General features: G+C 41.7%; 1 protein-coding gene across 3 annotated transcripts in view; it reads left to right on the plus strand.

Annotated features, from left to right (window-relative positions):
• fgd6 (FYVE, RhoGEF and PH domain containing 6) overlaps positions 1–21,656 on the plus strand; it is a 21,947-nt gene extending 291 nt beyond the window's left edge. The window contains exons 2-21 of one of the 3 annotated variants that reach the window (XM_028451011.1): positions 2,270–4,184; positions 5,277–5,379; positions 5,617–5,684; positions 6,411–6,441; positions 9,850–10,001; positions 10,065–10,221; positions 11,183–11,270; positions 11,945–11,995; positions 12,074–12,132; positions 12,228–12,299; positions 14,256–14,324; positions 14,945–15,028; positions 15,091–15,170; positions 15,739–15,841; positions 15,916–16,059; positions 17,860–17,962; positions 18,038–18,132; positions 18,212–18,340; positions 19,545–19,693; positions 19,829–21,656. In XM_028451011.1, the coding sequence (XP_028306812.1) occupies positions 2,270–4,184; positions 5,277–5,379; positions 5,617–5,684; positions 6,411–6,441; positions 9,850–10,001; positions 10,065–10,221; positions 11,183–11,270; positions 11,945–11,995; positions 12,074–12,132; positions 12,228–12,299; positions 14,256–14,324; positions 14,945–15,028; positions 15,091–15,170; positions 15,739–15,841; positions 15,916–16,059; positions 17,860–17,962; positions 18,038–18,132; positions 18,212–18,340; positions 19,545–19,693; positions 19,829–19,871 (3,695 nt within the window). In that variant the 3' untranslated portion in view covers positions 19,872–21,656. Of the gene's footprint in view, positions 1–2,269; positions 4,185–5,276; positions 5,380–5,616; positions 5,685–6,410; positions 6,442–9,849; positions 10,002–10,064; positions 10,222–11,182; positions 11,271–11,944; positions 11,996–12,073; positions 12,133–12,227; positions 12,300–14,255; positions 14,325–14,944; positions 15,029–15,090; positions 15,171–15,738; positions 15,842–15,915; positions 16,060–17,859; positions 17,963–18,037; positions 18,140–18,211; positions 18,341–19,544; positions 19,694–19,828 lie in introns of those variants that run through there. The other 2 variants (XM_028451012.1, XM_028451013.1) reach the window with 2 other exon arrangements.

Raw genomic sequence — 21,656 nt, forward strand, 5'->3', positions numbered from 1 at the left:
AAAAGTTTTTTTAGGTTTAAACTGAAAAACAGCGGCTGCTTTGCTTCATTGTTTCCATCCAAACCAACTTAATGACAGTTTTTATGTTAACAGCAGCTTTTCACAAAGCCAAAAGTCAACCTAATGCCTGTGTTTTCCACTAAGTGACACTAATTCATCCTTTGGACCGGCGTCCTCTGTCTGTGTGTGTCTGTGTGTGCACACACTCTTTGTCCTCAAACATCTGCCCTGATGTTGATGCAATAAATTGGACTTAACAACAGTCGGCTGAGTTAAACCTGGATTCACAATAAAAATCCTTATGCGTTTTTATGATCTCTCTGGCGTTTTCTATATTATCTCTTTGTTGTGTTGTCCAAACAATAAACCAGACTTCGTTAGAAAATTATTCATTTTAAAGATACATCTCTTTAATAATTGTTTTTGTGCGTAAACATCTCTTATGATCAACATCTTATCATTGTTAAAGAGTTGTGTAGAATTCGGCTCGCAGTTAAAATACACTCATCGAGTTAAGAAACGTCTGGCTTTACTTTAGTGACGTTTGCAACCGTCATGTAGATGAACTATTATTGGTGTTTTTGTTAAAGTGCTTCGTAAAGGCAGACTAACCAAAATATGAACGTGCCGAACGAAAAGGAGGTATTTATATAAAAGATAAGTATCACTGAGCCGCACGGTTTTATCGCGTTTGTGGAGAACTGGTGTAAATGAAAAGGTGGTGTTTCTTAAACGGACTCTGGTGGAGAACGTTCTGTGGTCGTTGGCCTTTTCTCTTTTTTCTTCGGAAACATCCGCTCGATGACTCCTCCGCTTCTCTAACCCAGAACGGAAAACATAAAAAAACATGCCCTACAATCCCGGTGTGACAAACGTGACAGTTACACGTTTACATCCAAACAAGCCCAAATAGTAATCATAATAATAAAAAAGCAAAATAATGCAAAAAAAACAAAAAACACTTTTATGTTGTAAAACCTACAAGGTTCAAATACTCTGATGTGAGTAGAATTAATTAATAAAGTGCATTCAGTTCAGTAAATAACTGTCATCATTAGTGTGTTTTTGATATAAATCAGTACTAAAAACAACAGTTTGTCCAGGACAAACAGAACAAGTTTGTAATCGTCTTAAAAACTCATATAATCCCTTTTCTGTTCGTATACTTTGAATATTTGGTTCCAATAAAAGATATAACCTTATTCAAGTCGACTTTAGGTCCTGTTTTTAATTGTTTTCCTCATTTGAGCGTCAAAATTTCAACCTTTTCAATATGTTAGGATGGATTAATGAGAACTATATGAATGGAGAATAAACATTAGCATTTAAGCATTTAAAAATTAGCATTTATAGTATACAGGAAACGACAGAGTTCAGTGTTTGTTGTTGTTTTGTATATTTTCCAGTCATGTTTGTACGTTTTTGTTGTTTTTTGTATTTTTGTTTCTGTTTTTGGTGCTTTTTTTGTTTTCATTTTGTGTGTTTTGGTTATTTTGTTGATTTTTCTCTTATTTTGTGTTTTTGTTGCTGTTTTGTATATTTTCCTGTCATGTTTGTATGTTTTAGTTTCTATTTGTGTGGTTTTGTTGCTGTTTTGTTGTCATTTTGTGGGGGAATTTTTTTGGTTATTTTGTGGATTTTTCATTTATTTTGTATGTTTTCATTGTTGTTTTGTGTATTTTTACATCACATTTGTAGGTTTTTTGTTGTTTCGTGTGTTTTTGTTGTCGTTTTGTGTTGCATTTTTTCAGGTCAGTTTGTGTGTTTTTGGGGTCGTTTTGTGCGGTTGCTTTGGGTATTGCACAATGGCCTCTTGGTGGTAGGTCTCTGAAAATAAAATGTAGATAATATCTATAAGAAAAGGACTGAACCTTCACTTCCATGGTTTGGGACCATGTAACGCATTTCCATTGGGATTTTTCCATAAAACAGGTGGCCGGGGGTCTAACAGTAGGACTGATCAGGAACTATGGGGGGTAATTAACTACTGGTAAGTGCGTCACACAACATTGTGAGTGGTGAATTATTTGGCAACTAGTGAATAATTTGTTAAATGAAACCTTAAATTAGACGTAAACCAATGGAAATGCCAGTAATTCTCTTCCTGTGAAGGACTTGGAGGCTGATTCCAGTCCCTGTAATCCTCACCATCACCTTCAACCTTAAAAACGACCTTTGACCCGAGCTTTAATCCCCCCTTGTCGCAGCTGTTGCAGGAGGTCAAGTCAGTGACTTGTGTGGCTGATCTTTGTGTTTCCTTGTGTTCCAGGTGTGAAGAAACCCCCGTTAGCTCCCAAACCTAAACTACCCTTCACCTCCAAACCTTCGCCGCCACCCATTGCCCCCAAACCTGACCACCTCGCCCAGCCCGCCCAGCCGTCCCCTGCCACTCTCAAGAGGACCAAACCGGCGGTGGCTCCCAAACCCTGCCTCCTCAAGGCTTCCCCCCCTCCTCCCAAAGCCTCCGAGTCTCAGGATTTAACAGACAGACTCTCACTTCTCAACTCCAGGAATGGGATTTTATCAGAAAGAAGCGGGGCCGACTCGGATTACATCATTCCTACCTGTTCCTGTGGCCTGGAGGAGGACCAGTGCAGGCCAGTGGAGAACGGGACGGAGACTGGGGGAGATTCGCACAAAGACCTCGTCCAGAACGGGACTTCTACAGACGAGACGAAGCTAGAAGAGAAAGAAAAGGCTTCGGAGGAGAAAGAGGAAAGTGGACGGACAATTAAAAAACCTCAGAGATTGAGACACCTGGACAGAGCCGCAGGAAACCACGAGGGGGCGAGGACCGACACAGCTGTAGGAAACCAAGAGGAACTGAGGACCGACAGAGCCACAGAAAACCACGAGGGGTCGAGGAACGACAGAGCTGCAGGAAACCAGGAGGAACTGAGGACCGACAGAGCCACAGGAAACCACGAGGGGTCGAGGACCGACAGACCTCCAGGAAACCAGGAGGAACTGAGGCCCGACAGAGCCGCAGAAATCCACGATTGGTCGAGGACCGACAGAGCCGCAGGAAACCACGTGGAACCGAGGACTGTTGAGCAGAATGTTTCAGATGATGTGTCTCAGGTTTCAGAGCCCACAGGTTCAGCCCACACTGAACCGCCCCCTGATGTTGCAGGCAGCATCGTTGAGTCACCGACAAAGAACCTTCAGGTGGAGGCGAGCCTTCCAGAGCCTGATCTCCAAGTCCCTGCTGCTCCCAGTAAACCTTTGCCGGTTCCCCAACCACGAAGGCTGAAGAAGCCAACCTTAGTGAGGCAGGACGGTGTGGAGGGCGTCGGACAGGAAACAAGTGACGACCTTGGAGATCCTGAGCTCCCCGTCCCCCCTCCCAGGCAGACCTCCCTGTCGCCCCGTCTCCACAGATCAGCTGCCACTCTAAACAAAGTCTCCTCCCCCTCTTTAGACTTGCTGTCTGAGTCGGACACACTGAGCCACGCTAGGGAGGCAGAGCCAGAGGAGGACGGCTATGGGGACTTTGCGCTGTACCCGGTCACCCGCAGCCTTCCTAGAAAAGCCTTCTCCAGCGAGGGGCAGCAATCCCCCCGAGCGCCGCCAAGGAAACCCCAACGACACAGCCTACCGGCGCCACCACCGCCCTCCGTCTGCCCCCCGGCGCCACCCGCACCCCCGCATGCCAACACACCCATGAGGGCGCTGCCTGCACCTCCTCCTGAGAGAAGCAGCTGGCGCTTCACCAGGCCCTGCGTGACCTTCTTCAACCGGCAGATGCCCACGAGGAGCAGCGTTCCCTCAAAGAGCCGAACCCCCACGCTGGGTGGGAAGCAGAGAGCACAGTCCTTCTCTGCCGCCGACCTCGCCACCCGCACCGGCTCGCAGAGGAGGAGTCTCTCTTTCCGGAAACTCCTCGAGCTCCGGCTCTCGGTGAAGATGTTGCCAAAGTTGTTGGTGAAGGGGGGGCAGACCCTAGAGGCAATCCGCGGCGAGCGACCCAACAGCTGCATCGTGGAGGCAGACATCTGCCGCGACGGCGTGGAATCGGTGGACTACGAGAATGTCCCACTGTATGAAGAGATCCCGGAGTACATGAACCTACCGTTTCACAGCGGCAGGCTGGGCTGGTCACATGACCCCGAGAGTGAAGAATCGGACATCTATGAGGTCCAGGATCCGTATGACAGCTGTCAGGACCAGGAGGACCAGGACAGGTAGGAAGCTTCTCTGTTCTCACCAGTAGAAATCACAGGGAGAATGAAGGAAAAACTCTTCTATGGTGTTGTGTCGGGTTAGATGAATGAGACTGAATCCAGCTTTAGGGTTGCTGGTCAGATGTGGACTCAGGCTTTATTATGTCAAGGGGTTTTGGGAGGAACAGACGATTCTGGGATATCAGAGGTTAACTAGCTTTCAGTGTGTCTCAGTGAAACGCCTACTGTTCAACGCTCTCATTGTTATGTATGTTGCTGATCGCGGTAGTCATAACATAGCAGAGCCTCCTCAGGCAGAGGCCTTGGTGAATGCTATCAGTGTACGATGGTATCTGTCCTGCTTAGGGCAGTCTAACCAGGTGAGAGTTCTGTAATTATGTGTACTCCACTTCCCACAATGCAGTGCTCCAAACTCCTGATTCTGGAGCACAGCGATGGCGAGCAGCAGCCGCCTCGTCTTCCTGTGAGTTATTTTCAGCGTCCCGGGCAGGAAATGTCAGAGAATCGCAGAGACGACCAACAGAGAAGATAGAGAAGCTCCGCCCACTCCTGCTTCTCCCTCCTGTAGCTTTAAACGTTTAGATGATAAATAAATTTATGACTCTAATAATTAAAGCAGAGACGGCAACATGATGAACATTCATGTCAGCATTAGAATAACGACCAATCAGTGCACTAGTATAGTCATTTCTCTATATTTCTGTTGTTTTGTTTATTTTTCTATTCTGTTTCTGTAGTCATCTTGTGTATTTTTTGACATTTTGTGTGTTTTCTTCCATCCCATCCATCCATTTTTTCAGGATTGCGTGGTGTGTTTTTGTATCATTTTGCAATTTTGTCTCCTATTTTGTGTTTTTTTCTTGTTGTTTTGTTTATTTTTGTGTGTTTTTTGTTGTCGGTCTGTATATTCTTCTCTTCTTTTTGTCTTTTTTATTGTCATCCTTTATATTTTTTTGCTATTTTGTGTGTTTTTGTTGTCGTTTTGTGTATTTTTCTGTGGTTTTGTGTTACTGGAGGAAGTGAAGGCTGTGGGTTGTTAACATGTTAACTCGTGTCATCTCTTCGTGGTTAACGTTGTGTTTCCTGTTGCAGCGACTGGCCAATGAAGGACTCTGATGATGACGTCAACAGCTCAGACGAGGACGACGGAAGCTCCGCCTCCAGTAAGGAACACCTGGACGAGGCCGATCGGCAGGTACGCACTGATGCTAACGTGATGCTAATGCTAACCGCTTGGCAGTGAGTCAGAAACAGTTACTGTTGTAAAAGTGATTATCGGGTGGATAAAGCACTTAATTAATCATGAGAACTAAATGTATTATTAAATATATTAAATATTATATTAAATTGCATTTAATGCTAAGAACTTTTTAAAACAGAGCCAATGCTAATGCTAATGCAAATGTCTGACCTGTTGTGCTTGTGTCTGCAGCAGCTAGATGAGATGAAAAGGAAGAAGGTCGTTCACATCGCTCAGGAAATCATGAGCTCAGAGAAAGTGTGAGTGAAAACATGCTAACTGTTAGCCTGTAATTAGCTACCACACCGAGTGCGTAATTTGACCTTAGACTCATTCGTTTTGCTGCCTTTTCCTCTACAAGACATCTCTGATATATCAGTTTTTTTCATTTGTAAAATGTTTTTCAATGCTTTTTACAAACTTGCTTCATAATGTGTAAACGAAACAGCAAGTGCTTGTAATTTGACACCAGCATCTTCATATGGCACCTCAAGAGCAGATTAGCCACTCTTTTATTTAATTGGGAACTGTTTTTATTATTGCATGGTTCTTCTGTTCTGTGCTTTTTGGTTCTGTTTGCGTATGGTTTGTAACTGGATCAATGGTTTGTAATTTGACACCAGCTTCGCCATCTGCTCTTGCAGCAGCTTTTTGTCACTTTTTGATGATTAGAAATCTTGCAGAATTTGCAATTTTTAATTATCTGCTATAATAATATTCTGTGGAACTGATGTATTAGGCAATGCGGCATCAGTGACTTGTAATTTGACATCAGCCTCTTCCGTGCTCCTTCCAGAGAAACATTTTATTGTTCGTCACTGTCCTCCTTTTTAAAAAATAATTTATAAACAGGCTGTAAGTATTTTAAATGTTGGATTATGTCATGTAATTTGACATCTTCCTCTTTGTCTACAGCACGTTTGACTTAATTCTGACTTGTTGTGATTTCCTGTGGAATAACGAAGGTGTTTGTGCTGCTGTTGCAGGTTTGTGGACGTTCTGAAGCTCCTTCATATTGTGAGTGTTTGATTTATTTCATCTAACGTTTCTAAAGTTCTTTAATCCTGTTTAAACCTCGACACTGATTAATAAAATCAGTCAGGAAAGAGGTTATGATCTCAACCCGCTCGCTGCACAGAATGTCAGAAAACACTGTGATAGACACAAAACATAAAAACACAAGGACCTAAAATACCAGAATAATACACAACATCACTAGAAAAACACACAAAACCCCAATGAAATGACACAAACTACTTAAAACTAAAAAAAAACATAGAAAGCAAAACAAACTACACACAATATGCTAACGCACGACAGGAGCAGATCTATTAATTATACATCTATGACAAAGGACAGGAGCAGATTCATTATCTGTATATTCATGGATGAGGGCATTAACAGATTTATTAATTATATATCTATGACAGAGGACAGGAGCAGATCTATTATATGTATATCTATGACAAAAGATAGGAGCATATCTGTTATCTGTATGCCTATGACAAAGGACATGAACAGATATATTAATTATACATCTATGACAGAGAACAGGAACAGATCTATTCTCTTTGTGTCTATGGCAGAGTGTGATGTTTCTTGCTCAGAAAAAGGAGCTGCTTTGTGTTTTTCCTCGACGTTTTCCGGTTGGGCCGAGCAGCAGCTGCTTCCTCAGACACACACACACACACACACACACACACACACACACACACACACACACGGTGCAGCGCTGCATACTTGTGGCTCTTCAGCTGGTCGTGGTGTTATTTGGAGCCGACGTTGAGAATGCTGAGTCAGCAGAACGTGAGTTCATCAGGAGGTCGACAGGAACCTTTAAGATGAAACACATGCTGCACTTAAACAACAGAGGTTCTCAACCTGTGGCTCACCTAAACAGCTTGGCTGTTTTATTTTGAAGGAGCTGAGTCACGCTAAGGCTGTGTTGTAAATGTCCCCCTAACGTACTACATACTATAAACTCAATGAGTATATACTGCACTGTCTTTTATATACTATAGTATGATTAGGATGATGAACGTTCCCACTGAAGTATACTTCCAAGTTTCCCAAGATACGTTCAGCTCCCATCATGGGATGGTAGTATGAGTAGTACGTTAGGATGAGTAGTACATTAGGATGAGTAGTACGTTAGTATGAGTAGTATGTTAGCGTGAGTAATACGTTAGCGAGAGTAGTACGTTAGCGTGAGTAGTACGTTAGCGTGAGTAGTACGTTAGCGTGAGTAGTACTTTAGTATGAGTAGTACGTTAGTACGAGTAGTACGTTAGTACGAGTAGTACGTTAGTACGAGTAGTACGTTAGTATGAGTAGTATGTTAGCGTGAGTAATACGTTAGCGAGAGTAGTACGTTAGCGTGAGTAGTACGTTAGCGTGAGTAGTACGTTAGCGTGAGTAGTACGTTAGCATGAGTAGTACGTTAGCATGAGTAGTACGTTAGCGTGAGTAGTACGTTAGCGTGAGTAGTACGTTAGCGTGAGTAGTACGTTAGCGTGAGTAGTACGCTAGTATGAGTAGTACGCTAGTACGAGTAGTACGTTAGTACGAGTAGTACGTTAGTATGAGTAGTATGTTAGCATGAGTAATACGTTAGCGAGAGTAGTACGTTAGCGTGAGTAGTACGTTAGCGTGAGTAGTACGTTAGCGTGAGTAGTACGTTAGCATGAGTAGTACGTTAGCGTGAGTAGTACGTTAGCGTGAGTAGTACGTTAGCGTGAGTAGTACGTTAGCGTGAGTAGTACGCTAGTATGAGTAGTACGCTAGTATGAGTAGTACGTTAGGATGAGTAGTACGTTAGGATGAGTACTACTTTAGTATGAGTAGTACGTTAGGATGATTAGTACCTTAGTATTGGTACGTTAGTATCGGTACGTTAATGTGAGTAGTACGTTAACGTGAGTAGTATGTTAGCGTGAGTAGTACGTTAGCGTGAGTAGTACGCTAGTATGAGTAGCACGCTAGTATGAGTAGTACGCTAGTATGAGTAGTACGCTAGTTTGAGTAGTACGCTAGTATGTGTAGTACCTTAGTATTGGTACGTTAGTATGAGTAGTACGTTAGTGTGAGTAATACGTTAGCGTGAGTAGTACGTTAGGATGAGTAGTATGTTAGGATGAGTAGTACGTTAGTATGAGTAGTACGTTAGTATGAGTTGTACGTTAGGATGAGTAGTACGCTAGTATGAGTAGTACATTAGGATGAGTAGTACGTTAACATGAGTGGTACGTTATCATGAGTAGTACGTTAGGATGAGTAGTACGTTAGTATGAGTAGTTCGTTAGCATGAGTAGTACGTTAGCGTGAGTAGTACGTTAGCGTGAGTAGTACGTTAGCATGAGTAGTATGTTAGCATGAGTAGTACGCTAGTGTGACATTTATAACACAGCCAGAGACATTTTGTGTGTTTTCATAGTTTTGTGTTTTATTTTGAAGAGGTAATGGTACGTTCACACCAAATGCGTTTTGGACGTCAAAATTGTGCCTCACGCCCGTAGTTGGACGCTTGTCACCAGCGTCAAAGATGCTCTGTACGCGCGTCCAAACAAGTTGGGAAGGCAGCGCGTCGAGGGGAGGGGCTTCTCTCTTGCTGGTGGTGTTCATACAATGGATGATATTGTGATCAGTTCCGTTCATAATTCACCCAGTGACTGTGAAGTGGTGGAACATTATTGTGTTGAGAAGGTGGTGTTTCTGGTCAGATGTATTTAGGTGTGACTCAGTGTGTGCACTGTGATGTCAGAGGGCTGTAGAGAAGTGTGCGTGAATGGAGAATAAAGTTTGGAGTTCCTTGCTGAACACGCCCCCTCCGACTCCTGTTCGTCAGCTCTACATTATCCAGAGAGCGGATTGGCTTTATTTGCGCCTCGGTGCCGTTTCTGGATTCACCAGAGCTGTGCTAGGACGAGAGACGCTTTCTGCGCTACTTCCGTCTCTCCCGTGCCCAGTTTGACGACCTGCTGACCTGCATCGGTGCTCACGTCTCCTACCAGGACACCAACTACAGGCGCTCTATTCCAGCAGAAGAGCCTGTCCATCTGTCTCCGGTTTGTGTTTTTTTTTTTTCTTCTCATTATTCCGAATACGTCACGGTTGGGGAACGCTCCTGATTGGTCGACGCGCCGCGATTTGCCCCAAAAGTTCAACAATCCCAACGTCAGCGTCGGCTGCGTTGGAGGCGCTAGGCACACGTCAATAGCTTGAAATCTCAAATTGCGCCCAAACGCCGCGAGTAAAGCTTCAAAACACGCCACACAGGAGGTGCGGGACGTGCAGCGGGACCTCAGACGCTCCCTAGAAGCGCGTCCACCGTATATTGTCTATGTAAACCTGACGCTGTTGACACTTTCTACACGTTTGGTGTGAATGTGCCATATGTCTTCATACTTTGTGGTTGTGTGTGTACAGGACTTCCGTGACGCCGTGGCAAACTCAACGCGTCACAACGGTAAACCAGTGGTGGAGGAGAGGGTCCTCAGTCAGATCCTCTATTACCTCCCCCAGCTTTACCAGCTCAACAGAGACCTGCTGAGAGAGCTGGAGGAGAGAGTCGCTCACTGGTACACACACACACACACACACACACACACACACACTCTCTGAGACCGTCCCTGTGTTTCCAGGTCCGATCACCAGCGTCTGTCAGACATCTTTGTGCAGAAGGGTCCGTATCTGAAGATGTATTCCACCTACATCCGACAGTTCGACAACAACGTGGCTCTGTTGGATGAGCAGTGTCGCAAAAACACAACGTTCGCCACCGTGGTGCGAGAGTTTGAGGTAGTTTTTTATCCTCAAAGTGGGAACCATCCATCCATCCATCCATTCATCCATCCATCCATCCATTCATCCTCAGAGCAGCTTATCTGTTTGTGGAAACTTTGTTCTTGTGTAAACGGTGAATTCTAAGTCAGAGTTTTACAACTCCACATTTTTTAGCCTGAGTTTGTTTTTCAACTTTTATCAACACGTTCCATCAACACCAGACTGCTCTCTTGCTCTGCCTTCAAACTTTCCAAAGTCCCTCCCTCAGAGGAGCTAACAAGCTAATGTTAGCCAGACAGCAACATCACAGTAATATAACATGCTCTGTTAAAATCATATTACTGCAGCGCTTCTCTCTCTATGTGCACACACCTCAGCAGCAACAACACAGTGTCACTTACAGCAGCCACACAGAGGCTGCTGCGCACACATGAACAACACATGCACCACAGAGTTCTAGTGTAACAATTACAAATCAAACATATTGTAAATCAAGCAGCAGTAATTACCTTTCAAGCAGAAAAGTCATTAATTCCATCTTCTACTCCTCCAGACCATACACTGTAAAAAAGACTGTGCTCCAGCCCGGGAAAGGGGCGGGGCTTGTGAGCAACAGCTGTCAGACAGTCCATCAAACACAATCCTGGCTCTGATTGGTTCTTTTTGCTCGGTCCTGGTGCATTCTGGCAATCTGCCAAAGGCTGCAGGAGCAGCAGGGGGGGCGGGACTTAATGAGCCAGTTTTTTTCACACAAACTACTAGTTTGATGTAAAGCTGTCCTTACATAGTGACAGCTTTAGTAAATATGACAAAAAGTCACTTTTGTAAGAGTTGCAGACTGCAGCTTTAAAGCAGTTTCTCTTTGTGTCTGTGTGGTGAGCGTTCAGCGCTCCCCCTGTGGCTACCCCTGTGGCTCCCCCTCACACTGTGATGGTTGTTTGAGGTGCGTTTGTTTTAGCTCCCTCTCTGTCCTCAGCTCAGTCCCAGATGTGCGAGTCTGGCTCTGAAACATTACCTGCTGAAGCCTGTGCAGAGGATCCCTCAGTACCAGCTGCTGCTCACAGGTTAGACACATAGACTCAGTGTGATGTCACATGATCAACATTCATGTCAGCATTAGAATCTGAGCATTAACACAGGAAACAACAATGGGTTTGTTGGTTTTGTGTTTTTGGAGTCTTGTCTCTTTATTTTTGTGGTTGTTTTGTGTGTTTATTCTTTTTGGGTGATTTTGTTTATGTTTGTATCCACATTGTGTGTTTTTGGAAGTTATTACATTTTTGTGTCTCGTAGTCATTTTATGTTCTTATGTGTATTTTTGTGGGTGGTTTGTTTTGTATATTTTTCTATTCTTGTAGCTACATTGTGTTTTTTGGTAGTATTTTTTTGTTTTTCTGCAATTTTGTATGATTTTGTTGTTTTTTGTGTATTTTTCTGTAATTTAGTCTGTTTGTGTTTTATAGTCATTTTTGTAGTTTTTTTGTGCTTCTTTTGTGTATTTTTACAACACTTTGTATTATGTTTTTTGGTGTCATTCTGTGTATTTATTTTTGGGGCCACATTAAATCAGACCAACGGCCACATGTGGTCCCCGGGCCTCCTGTTTCCCATGTCTTGGTTGGAGTTTTTTATCATGCTGGTTGTTAGTATCCTGGTACTTTGCTACTTAAATTTAAAAGTAAATCTCTGTTCATTTATTTCTTCTTTTGATTTGATGTATTTTCATCACCTGTCTCAGACTATCTGAAGAACCTCCCACAGGACTCTGAGGACTACAAGGACACTCAAGGTCAGATTAGGGTCTTTCTCCCTCTGTGTATTGTAGAGTTTATAGTCTGTACTGACGTGTGGTCTGTCGCCCGTTTAGCCGCCCTGGGCATCGTGAAGGAAGTGGCCAACCACGCCAACGACATCATGAAACAGGGGGTAACGCACGTCTCACGCCTGGTTCATAGTTTCATAGTTTCTAGATTCTAGATTCTGTTATGAAGGTGTGGCCTCACCTTCTGTCTGTTCCTCAGGATAACTTCCAGAAGCTCATGCACATCCAGTACAGCCTCAACGGCCACCATGAGATCGTCCAGCCTGGACGGGTGAGATTTATCCCACATTCATCCCAGATTAATCTCACATTAATTCCAGATTTATCCCAGATAGAACCAAATGATAAGGATTATCTGATAACTCATGATAGTAAACTTCTCTGTCTGATATTCCCCAAAAAACCACAAAAATCTGACTTTTAAAACTCTAAAATGTTCTCACAAAAAAAGTGATAATAAATAATAATTTTAATGTAAATTTATTGTTTTTGTTTTCCCCCAAATATAAATTAGTTTTTGATATAAAACAAGAGAGTTATCTCCTTAGAAAGTGACTGTTCTTTGTCACAGACGTATAAAGAATAGATCTGTTCCTGTCAAAGTGAAATGACTAAAAAAATAAGTAAACTAACTAAAGTGATTGTACTATACAGTACAGTAGCTCCCAGTTTCAGAAAGGTTGGTGAGTGACCCCTACTGTAGTTACTGTTTTATGTCTCTATAGCAGAGGTAGGCAACTATTATCACAGTAGGGCCGAAAAAACGTGTTTTAATCAGAGGGTCACATGATCAACATTCATGTTAGCATTTAGAATAATGAGCAATCTGAGCATTAATACAGGAAAGAACAAAGAGTGTTTATTGCCATTTTGTGTGTTTTTCTCTCATTCTGTGTTTGATTTTGTTTTGCTTGTTGTGAAGCATTTTGTGCATTTCTGTCATCCTTTTGTGTTTTTTTCCTGTAAAATATGTTTTTTGGAGTCATATTGTGTATTTGTGTGTCTGTCATTTAGCTTTTTTTGGAGTATTTCTGTTGTCGTTCTCCTTGTTTGTCAGCACTGTGGGTTTGCTGAGTCATTCTTGGTGTTTTTCTTGTCTTTTTGTGTACTTTTGTTGTCATTTTGTTCTTATCTGTACTGTAAAGTTCAAGTTTGAATGACAATAAAGAAAGTCCAAGTCTAATTTTCTGTAGTGTATATTTTTGTGTCTCGTTTTGTGTACTTTTGGAGTATTTTTTGTGTTTTTCTCTTGTCTTTTACTGTGTTTTCCTCCAATGTTGTAATTGTTTGTATTTTCTAATGTATTCATGCTTTTGTTTTGTGTCATTTTTTATGTTTACTTTCTGGGTCGCATAAAATTATTGGGTCACCAGTTGCCTATGTCTGCTCTAAAACACCAGAAAACGCTGCAATAACACCAGATAAAGTCCCTACATTTCTCACTAGTCTCTATGGAGGAATAAGTCGCACAGGATGCCGGTAAGGGACTATACAAGGAGGGGAGGGTGGAGTGTGGTTATTTCTATACAGGTCTCAACATTCTATATACTGCAGCTTTAAGTGCCCAAACTTTCCAACCAGGAGTACATTAGTTAACTCTAGCAGATACTTTGAAACATTTGTCAGTCGGTTTCTAAAAAAATTCTCGACTGTGTTGGAAGAACTTTTTCTAATCTGCTCCATGGAGTGAATCAGCCTGTGTAACCTTCTTTTGTTCTTAACTTCACACTCTAACCTTTAGCTGTGTGTGTGTGTGTGTGCACACGTGTGTGTGGGTGTGCACACGTGTGTGTGGGTGTGTGTGGGTGTGTGTGTGTGTGCGTGTGTGTGCGTGTGTGGGTGTGTGCGTGTGTGTGGGTGCGTGTGTGTGTGTGGGTGTGCGCGTGTGTGTGGGTGTGCGCGTGTGTGTGGGTGTGCGCGTGTGTGCGTGTGTGTGGGTGTGTGCGTGTGTGTGGGTGTGCGCGTGTGTGTGTGGGTGTGCGCGTGTGTGTGTGCGTGTGTGGGTGTGTGCGTGTATGTGCGTGTGTGTGGGTGTGCACGTGTGTGTGTGCGTGTGTGGGTGTGTGCGTGTGTGTGGGTGTGTGTGTGTGCGTGTGTGTGGGTGTGCGCGTGTGTGTGGGTGTGCGCGTGTGTGTGGGTGTGTGCGTGTGTGTGTGTGTGGGTGTGTGCGTGTGTGTGGGTGTGTGCGTGTGCGTGTGTGTGGGTGTGTGCGTTCGTGTGTTGGCAGGTTTTCCTAAAGGAAGGAACTCTGATGAAACTGTCCAGGAAGGTGATGCAGCCGCGGATGTTTTTCCTGGTGAGTTTTTGCTTCTTTAGTCGCGTTGATTTGTGGAACATTTGCATCAGCGTGGATTTCTTTGGACAGACCTGGCAACCCTGACCCACAGAATGAACCAAACACGTGACTAATTAATGATCTGAGATTAAAAACTGAGCCATGATGAGACGAATCATCTGAATCAGGATGTGTCAAACTCATTTTAGTTCAGGGGCCAAATATAAAGTAGTTTAATCTTAAATGGGCGGGAAAAACGAGTCATTTCAACAATAATTCCCCCATGATGCACTTGGACGTATGAATGATACATAAAGTTTGTACGGCACTGATAATATCCAAGTAATAAGTGACAGATTTCAGACCCTACAGGATTTTCTCTTTTAAATTTATTTGATTTTGTCACAAATTTGTATTAAATTTTTGAAAAAATCCTGAGAAATAAACTCGGGAAAATTATTTGTTCTTTGAACAATTTGAGATTTAAAATAAAAGCCTGGGGGAAAATTGCGATTCTCCAAATATTGTGGATTTTAATCGTGAATTAGTGTATTTGGAAGAGCTGAGAAATCTATAACTGAATTATTTGGTAATTTCCACAATAATTAATGTTTTTTCTGTCTTTCCTGTGATTGGTCCAGTTTAACGACGCCCTCATGTACACCACTCCGGTCCAGTCTGGCCAGTATAAACTCAACAGTGTGCTCTCTCTGGCTGGGATGAAGGTATGAAATATAACTAGCACTGATGCTAACCCTACGCTAAGCTAACAGCTGGTTTGTTCCAGGTGAGTAAGCCGAGTCAGGAGGCGTATCAGAACGAGCTGAACATAGAAAGCATTGAGCGTTCTTTCATCCTCTCAGCCAGGTACGTAACACAACCAACTCCAGCTGTTATTACCTTAAATCATTCTCACACATTAACACTGAATGTTGCAACATGTCAGGAGTCTGAATGGGTCGTACCATTCCTTCTGTTCTCATTACTGTATTTTCTGATGTATAGGCTGCTACTGTTTTAATTTAAAGTTGATGATGAGGCTAATACGGTAGAGCAAAACAATGGCTTTTTGTGTATGTTTTTGTTGTAACTTCGATGTAGTTTTGTGTATTTTTATATTTTTTGGTCAATTTCTTTATGTTATTTTGTGTATTTTTACACAATTTTGTGTATTCTTTTGTTGTTTTGTGTATTTTTTATTGTTATTTTGTGTATTTTCAATGTTATTTTGTATTTTATATTTTTTTGTTTATTTTGAATGTTATTTAGTGTATTTTTGATGTACTTTAGTTTTTTTTGTTTTGTATGTATTTTTTATTTGTTATTTTGTGTATTTTTAATGTTATTTTGTATATTTTTGATGTTATTTTGTGTATCCCATGTGTGTGTGTGAACCTGTGATGTGTGTAAAGTGTGATCTTCTGCGTGTTTCCAGCTCGGCTACAGAGAGAGACGAGTGGCTGGAGGCCATCGCTAAGGCCATCGACGACTACACCAAGAAGAAAACCACCTTCATCTCCAGCCGCAGTCAGGAGGAGGTAACCATGGAAACCTCCTGGACCGTTGGCGGACCGTTCTGCTGACTCATCGTTCCCTGTTTCTCTCCACGCAGGCAGAGGGCGCCGTGGACAGCGGTGCTCCTCTGGGCTCTAAGGCCCCCATCTGGATCCCAGACCTGAGGGCCACCATGTGCATGATCTGCACGTGTGAGTTCACGCTGACGTGGAGGAGGCACCACTGTCGCGCCTGTGGAAAGGTTCGCACACGCTACCGAAAAAAAACCTAAAAAACCTCCTAAAATCATACCAAATATGCTTAACACGTTCAATGGAGCTAAATATTGTTAAATATTGTCAATCATTTCTCTTTAATTCAGCACCAAAACAAGCATGCGCTGAGGTAGCAGCAGATTTTGCGCAACATTTGACATCTGTCTGCTAGCTACACATGCTAAAGCTAACGTTAGGGTGGAGTTAAAACCAAGTCTCAGCCAAACTCAGTGCGGTTTGCAAATATAAAACATGATAAGCAAACGAGTGCTTTTTTTGCAAATAAGAGCTGTACCTATCCAACAAATACAGCATGTTTTACACATATAAAAGAAACAACATTCAAGCACAAAATGCAATGTGTTTTTCTTTGTTTTGTGTAAAGAACTTGCATTGCGTTACAAAACAGGACATTTGTGTATGGATCTGCAAATCACTGCCAAAAGTCATGTGACAATTTTTAAAAATACAAAAAACAATTGGACAACAGAAATTCCTTTGTGTGTAAATGTGTGATTTTTATCTTCAAACATGCATGTCAGGCTATAATCAATGTCAGATTATATTTTATGCTTCATTTAGTTTGAGTTTTTTTTTTACTTTAATTAATTTTGACAATAATTCCATTTTAGAAAGTAATTCCGTATTTTCCGTCTGTTTTCAGCGTTCACATAAAATTGGTGGAGAAACACTTGTAAAGACTCTCATTCTCTGTCCTCTAAACATTACTTATATTATTACATAATACTTGTTTTTTTTAAGTTTAACTGCTGGGGTGTCCGAGTCCGATCCTGGAGAACTCCAGTCTTCGTCAGAGGCGTCTGCTGATCGCTTTGATGTTTCCTTTGAAGTTTCCTTGACTTCCACGTAGGGAGGAATAGTTTTAGAAAAGCTTTAGAAAACAACAAAGGACGATTTCACCTTTGCAGTCTAATAATTTAATGCTCATTTAATTTCTGCTACATTTTTAGCTTCTCGTTATTACTTTCTTTCTTTCTTTGTTCAGTGTTAACGATCTTTATTATTAATGAAGAAACACATTTAAGAAGATTGGGATGAAAATGAAAATTTCCTCCTGTTTGTCGCCTCACCTGTCATACCTCCATTCCCCACCAGGGGGGGCGCACCCCACACTTTGAGAAGCCTGCCCAAGAGCATCCAACCCCTAAACCACTCTAACAATAAAACCAAAATTCATTTCAAAATTGTTTGGAGAACATGCAAACACCTCGGTCAAGCGTGAGACACTTAAGTGCACAAGTGTCAAACTCGAGGCCCGTGGTCCAAATCTGGCCCTTTAGAACATCCAATTTGGTCCTCAGGAGACAGTAAAAATGACAGAGATAACATGAAATATTGTGTAAATTACCAAATAATCCAGTTGTAGATACCTCATATTCACCTATTTAATAAAACTCTGTAATATTTTAGGGTCTTGTTGTTTTCCTTTGTTTATATCATATGAATGCTGTCATTTTTATTTGCAAATTGTGAAAAGAACTCTAATTTTTTTGCAAATCTTGCAAACAATTCAACAAAATTCCTCTAAACTAAACAAAATCAATAATTTTTAGGTGAAGATCTGACAGGGACCGATATTAAAAACTAGGGCAAAATTGATGTTAAAATTGTTCTTTTTCTAAAATCTGCGATCAAACTGGTCCATATTTGGCCCCTGAACTAAAATGAGTTTGACATTCCTGCTTTAGGGGTTTGAATGCAGATAAACGAACGCTGGTTAATTAACGTTAATATCTGACATGTCAATGACTTTGTGCGTCTAACAGGTCGTGTGTCAGGCGTGTTCCACCAATAAGTTCTACCTGGAGTACCTGAAGAACCAGCCAGCCCGGGTGTGCGATCACTGCTTCGTCAAGCTGCAGGAGAACAGTGAGCAGAGGATAACATCAGACAGCTGTGTGGATGCTAACGCTAACCTTTGAACTGTGTGTGTGTGTGTTTCAGGCGACCGCTGCGCCTCTTCGTCCGTCTCTCCCATCAAGTCCGGAGCGTTTTCCTTCACCAGGAAACAGAAGAAGATTCCGGCGGCGCTGAAGGAGGTCTGAGGTTCATCTACGCTGTGGTTGGTCGTCTCTGTTTGTGTAGGCGTGTCATTTTTTCTCGCCGTGTCCCTCGCAGGTTTCCGCCAACACGGAGAACTCGTCCATGAGCGGCTACCTGAACCGCTCCAAAGGCTTCAAGAAGCCGTGGAAGCGTCTGTGGTTCGTCATCAAGAACAAAGTGCTGTACACGTACGCCGCCAGCGAGGTAGAGACACGCCCCCCCAGACAGACCCCACCCAATACTCACTGGTTTTGTACGGAATTTAACCTGACACGTAGAAAATGTCGAGAGCAAGTGTTAATGGGAATTCACGTTTACCTCACATTTGCTATTTTAGCATTAACGCATTTACCAGAACAATCGTGATTGTTTAAAAGAAATAAAGTAAATGTATTTATTTAGAAATCAAAGTCATACATTAAAACGACACAAAGTCTAAACAAATATTTAAAGAGATGTAAAATAACCTAGTTTTATAGAAACCACTAACATGCACTTACCTCGTTATGTGACGTATTTAGATCCCGTAATTCTCATAACTATTATAGTGGTTTTTGATGAAAGGAGACGAAATCAAGCATGATTTTCCTTTGAAAACATCACAGAAATAATCAATTAAAGACAAAAATATCAAGAAACACAGGAAGTGCAAAGAAAATATCCAAATGTGAGACAGTGAGAATGTTTTTTTTAACAAAATTACTAGATAACTTGCTGATCATGTCATGGTGAATTGTACATGGGGGTTTGGGAAGGCAGACATTAGGACACATTTTCATTTCCTTGCACTTCAATAACCAGGAACTGTTGGTCTGTAGACGGCTCATAACTGCACAAATGTATGCTAACTACCAGTAAACTGTAAAGGTTTAAATTATGTCAATCACTGAATTATTTATAAATCAAAGTCATATAATAAAATGGCACAAAGTCTAGACTAATATTTAGGAGTGTATTCAGAGAGCGATAAAACTGACCTAGTTTTATAGAAACTACTAACATGCACTTACCTTGTTATTTGACGTATTTAGATCCCGGACGAGCCCCAAAAACTGTTATGGTGGTTTTTGATGAAATGAGACTAAATCAAGGATGAGTTTCCTTAGAATATGTCAGAATAATAATCAAATAAAGACAAAAATATCAAACACAGGAAGTGCAAATGAGAACTTGCTGATCATGTCATGGTAAGCGTACATGGGGGCTCGGGAACACAGGCGTTGGGACACATTTTCATTCTGGGGAGAAAACTTCCTTGCACTTAAATAACCAGGAAGTAGATGGCTTAACTTAACAAGCCCCCAAAAGTGTTACGGTGGTTTTTGATGAAAGAACACGATTAATTGAACAAGCTTTGAATCCAAACCCAAGCTTGAGCTGTTGTTGTTGTTGTTGTTGTTGTTTGTAGGACGTGGCGGCGTTGGAGAGTCAGCCGTTGCTGGGTTTCTTCCTGCGGGAGGAGAAAAACGGGCCGGCCCAGAAGCTCCAGTTCAAGCTTTACCACAAAAACACACTTTTCCACATTTTCAAGGCCGACGACATTCCCACAGCTCAGAGGTAACGACACAGAATCAGAACCAGTGCAGAAGCCTCTCACGATCAATAACTGAGTACTAGTGCTCGTCATGGTGATGGTTGCCATGGTGATGTCCCTGGTCGTTATGATTTGGCTTTTTTTCCTTTTTCTTCCAGATGGATTGAAGCCTTTCAGGAGGCCATGATTCTGGAGCAGTAATCCTTCATGTTAGAAAATCAGATCCCAAAGTCCCGCCTCCCACCTCCCTCCTGAACCAATCACAGGGCTCTGGGAGGAGTCAGGGTATGACTCAGGCTGGACCAAACCGCTGTTCCAAACAAAACATATGGCCACAGCTCGGCCATTAATGACCAAAAGTAGACAAAACAGTTTTCCTGGTTGAATTAATAACATTCCTGGGAACCGCGGAGAAGCCAGAGGATCTAAAAAGTAAAGTAAAAGAATGTGTTCAGTGTGAACGTAAAAACCTGAATGTTCACTCAAACAACGCAAACTATCAGAAAGGAGGCGGAGTTCAGCTGAATGCGCAACAGGGTGGGATTTTACTGTGAAAATCATCAGACCAAAGTAGGATTTCCTGCTGCGAGGGTTGGTCTCTCTGGTTTAGAGACGTTACGGCTTCCTGGAGACAACTGGAAACCTCCTGAACTGTGTATAGACTTTTCAGAATAAGAGTTTCTGTTTATAAAGGTTCTGAAATCTGATGCTGTGTTGAAAGCGCGTGGTGGAATCTGAGAGCTAATATTTATAAAAGAGGAAGATTTATTGTTTAATTTGTCTTTTTTTTACTCTGGGAATCGACTTTTATTTTGAAAAGTGTTCAAAAAGCACAAACGGACTGCACATATTTGTTTTTAAAGTGAATGGACACCGTTAGTAAACAGGGTAACATTCCAGGAAACGGACACGGTGGCTTGTGTTGAGATCAACATGTTTTTAACCCTTTCTACGTCATCACAGGTTTGATTAGGACCAGGTTTGATCACATGGTATCATTAACGTGTACAAACGACGCTTTTAAAACCAACGCTGTCTGTTTCCTTTGGAGACGTCTTCACAAAAAGGAAGATTTGGACCTTTTTTGGTCCTTTTAGAGATAAACAGCCTGACCTGAAGTGGTTTATTTGATCAAATGGAGAAAAACATGCAGGCATCCACTTCATTGGCTTCTCTGGTTTCGTCAGGGTACTCTGATTGTGTGCATTAAAAAAACATTAAAAAAACAGAGGAAAGAAAGAATGTTTTTCTCACGACTAAAAGCATCGTGCTACGACTCCACAGCAGGAAATACGACGACGTTTTGGAGCCAAATTGAGAGAAAAACAACCGACTTTGAAAATAAAGTTCTACTGTCACAACAAATAAATGACAATAATGACAAAAATTACAAATATTATTTTTTCTTGTAATAATGTGTCTAAATTCTCCTAAAATTTCAAGTTCATCCTCATAATATTACATGTTTATCATTGTAATAATATGACTTTATTCTAATAATATTACAAGTTTTTTTCTCGCAAAACTATGACTTTATTTTCGTAATATTTTGACTTTTTTTCACAATATTACAAGTTTATTCTTGTAGAATTCTGAATGTATTCCTGTAATAAAATACAATAACTTTATTCTTGTAATATTATAAATTAAGTTTCATATTACAAATTTATTCTTGTAATATTGACTTTATTTTTCTAAAATGTTTACTTTTTTCACATTATTACTAGTTTATTCTTGTAATATTATGACTTTATTATTATAATATTACTAGCTGATTCCCGAAGACAAAAACCTCTCATTGTGGCTCTAAAACGCCGTCGCGGGGAGAAACGTACCTAGTGTCCTATTAACTCTCAGCTTCCTGGTTTGAATCTGAAGTGATGTTTTGTTCCCACACGTGTTCATTTATAACGTTTATATCAGAGGTAAACACAACACTAGTAAACTGTCAGGCAACAGTTTAAATAAAGTTTATATGAATTATTA

The sequence above is a fragment of the Gouania willdenowi genome, chromosome 6 (assembly GCF_900634775.1).
Source record: "Gouania willdenowi chromosome 6, fGouWil2.1, whole genome shotgun sequence".
Classification (NCBI taxonomy): domain Eukaryota; kingdom Metazoa; phylum Chordata; class Actinopteri; order Blenniiformes; family Gobiesocidae; genus Gouania; species Gouania willdenowi.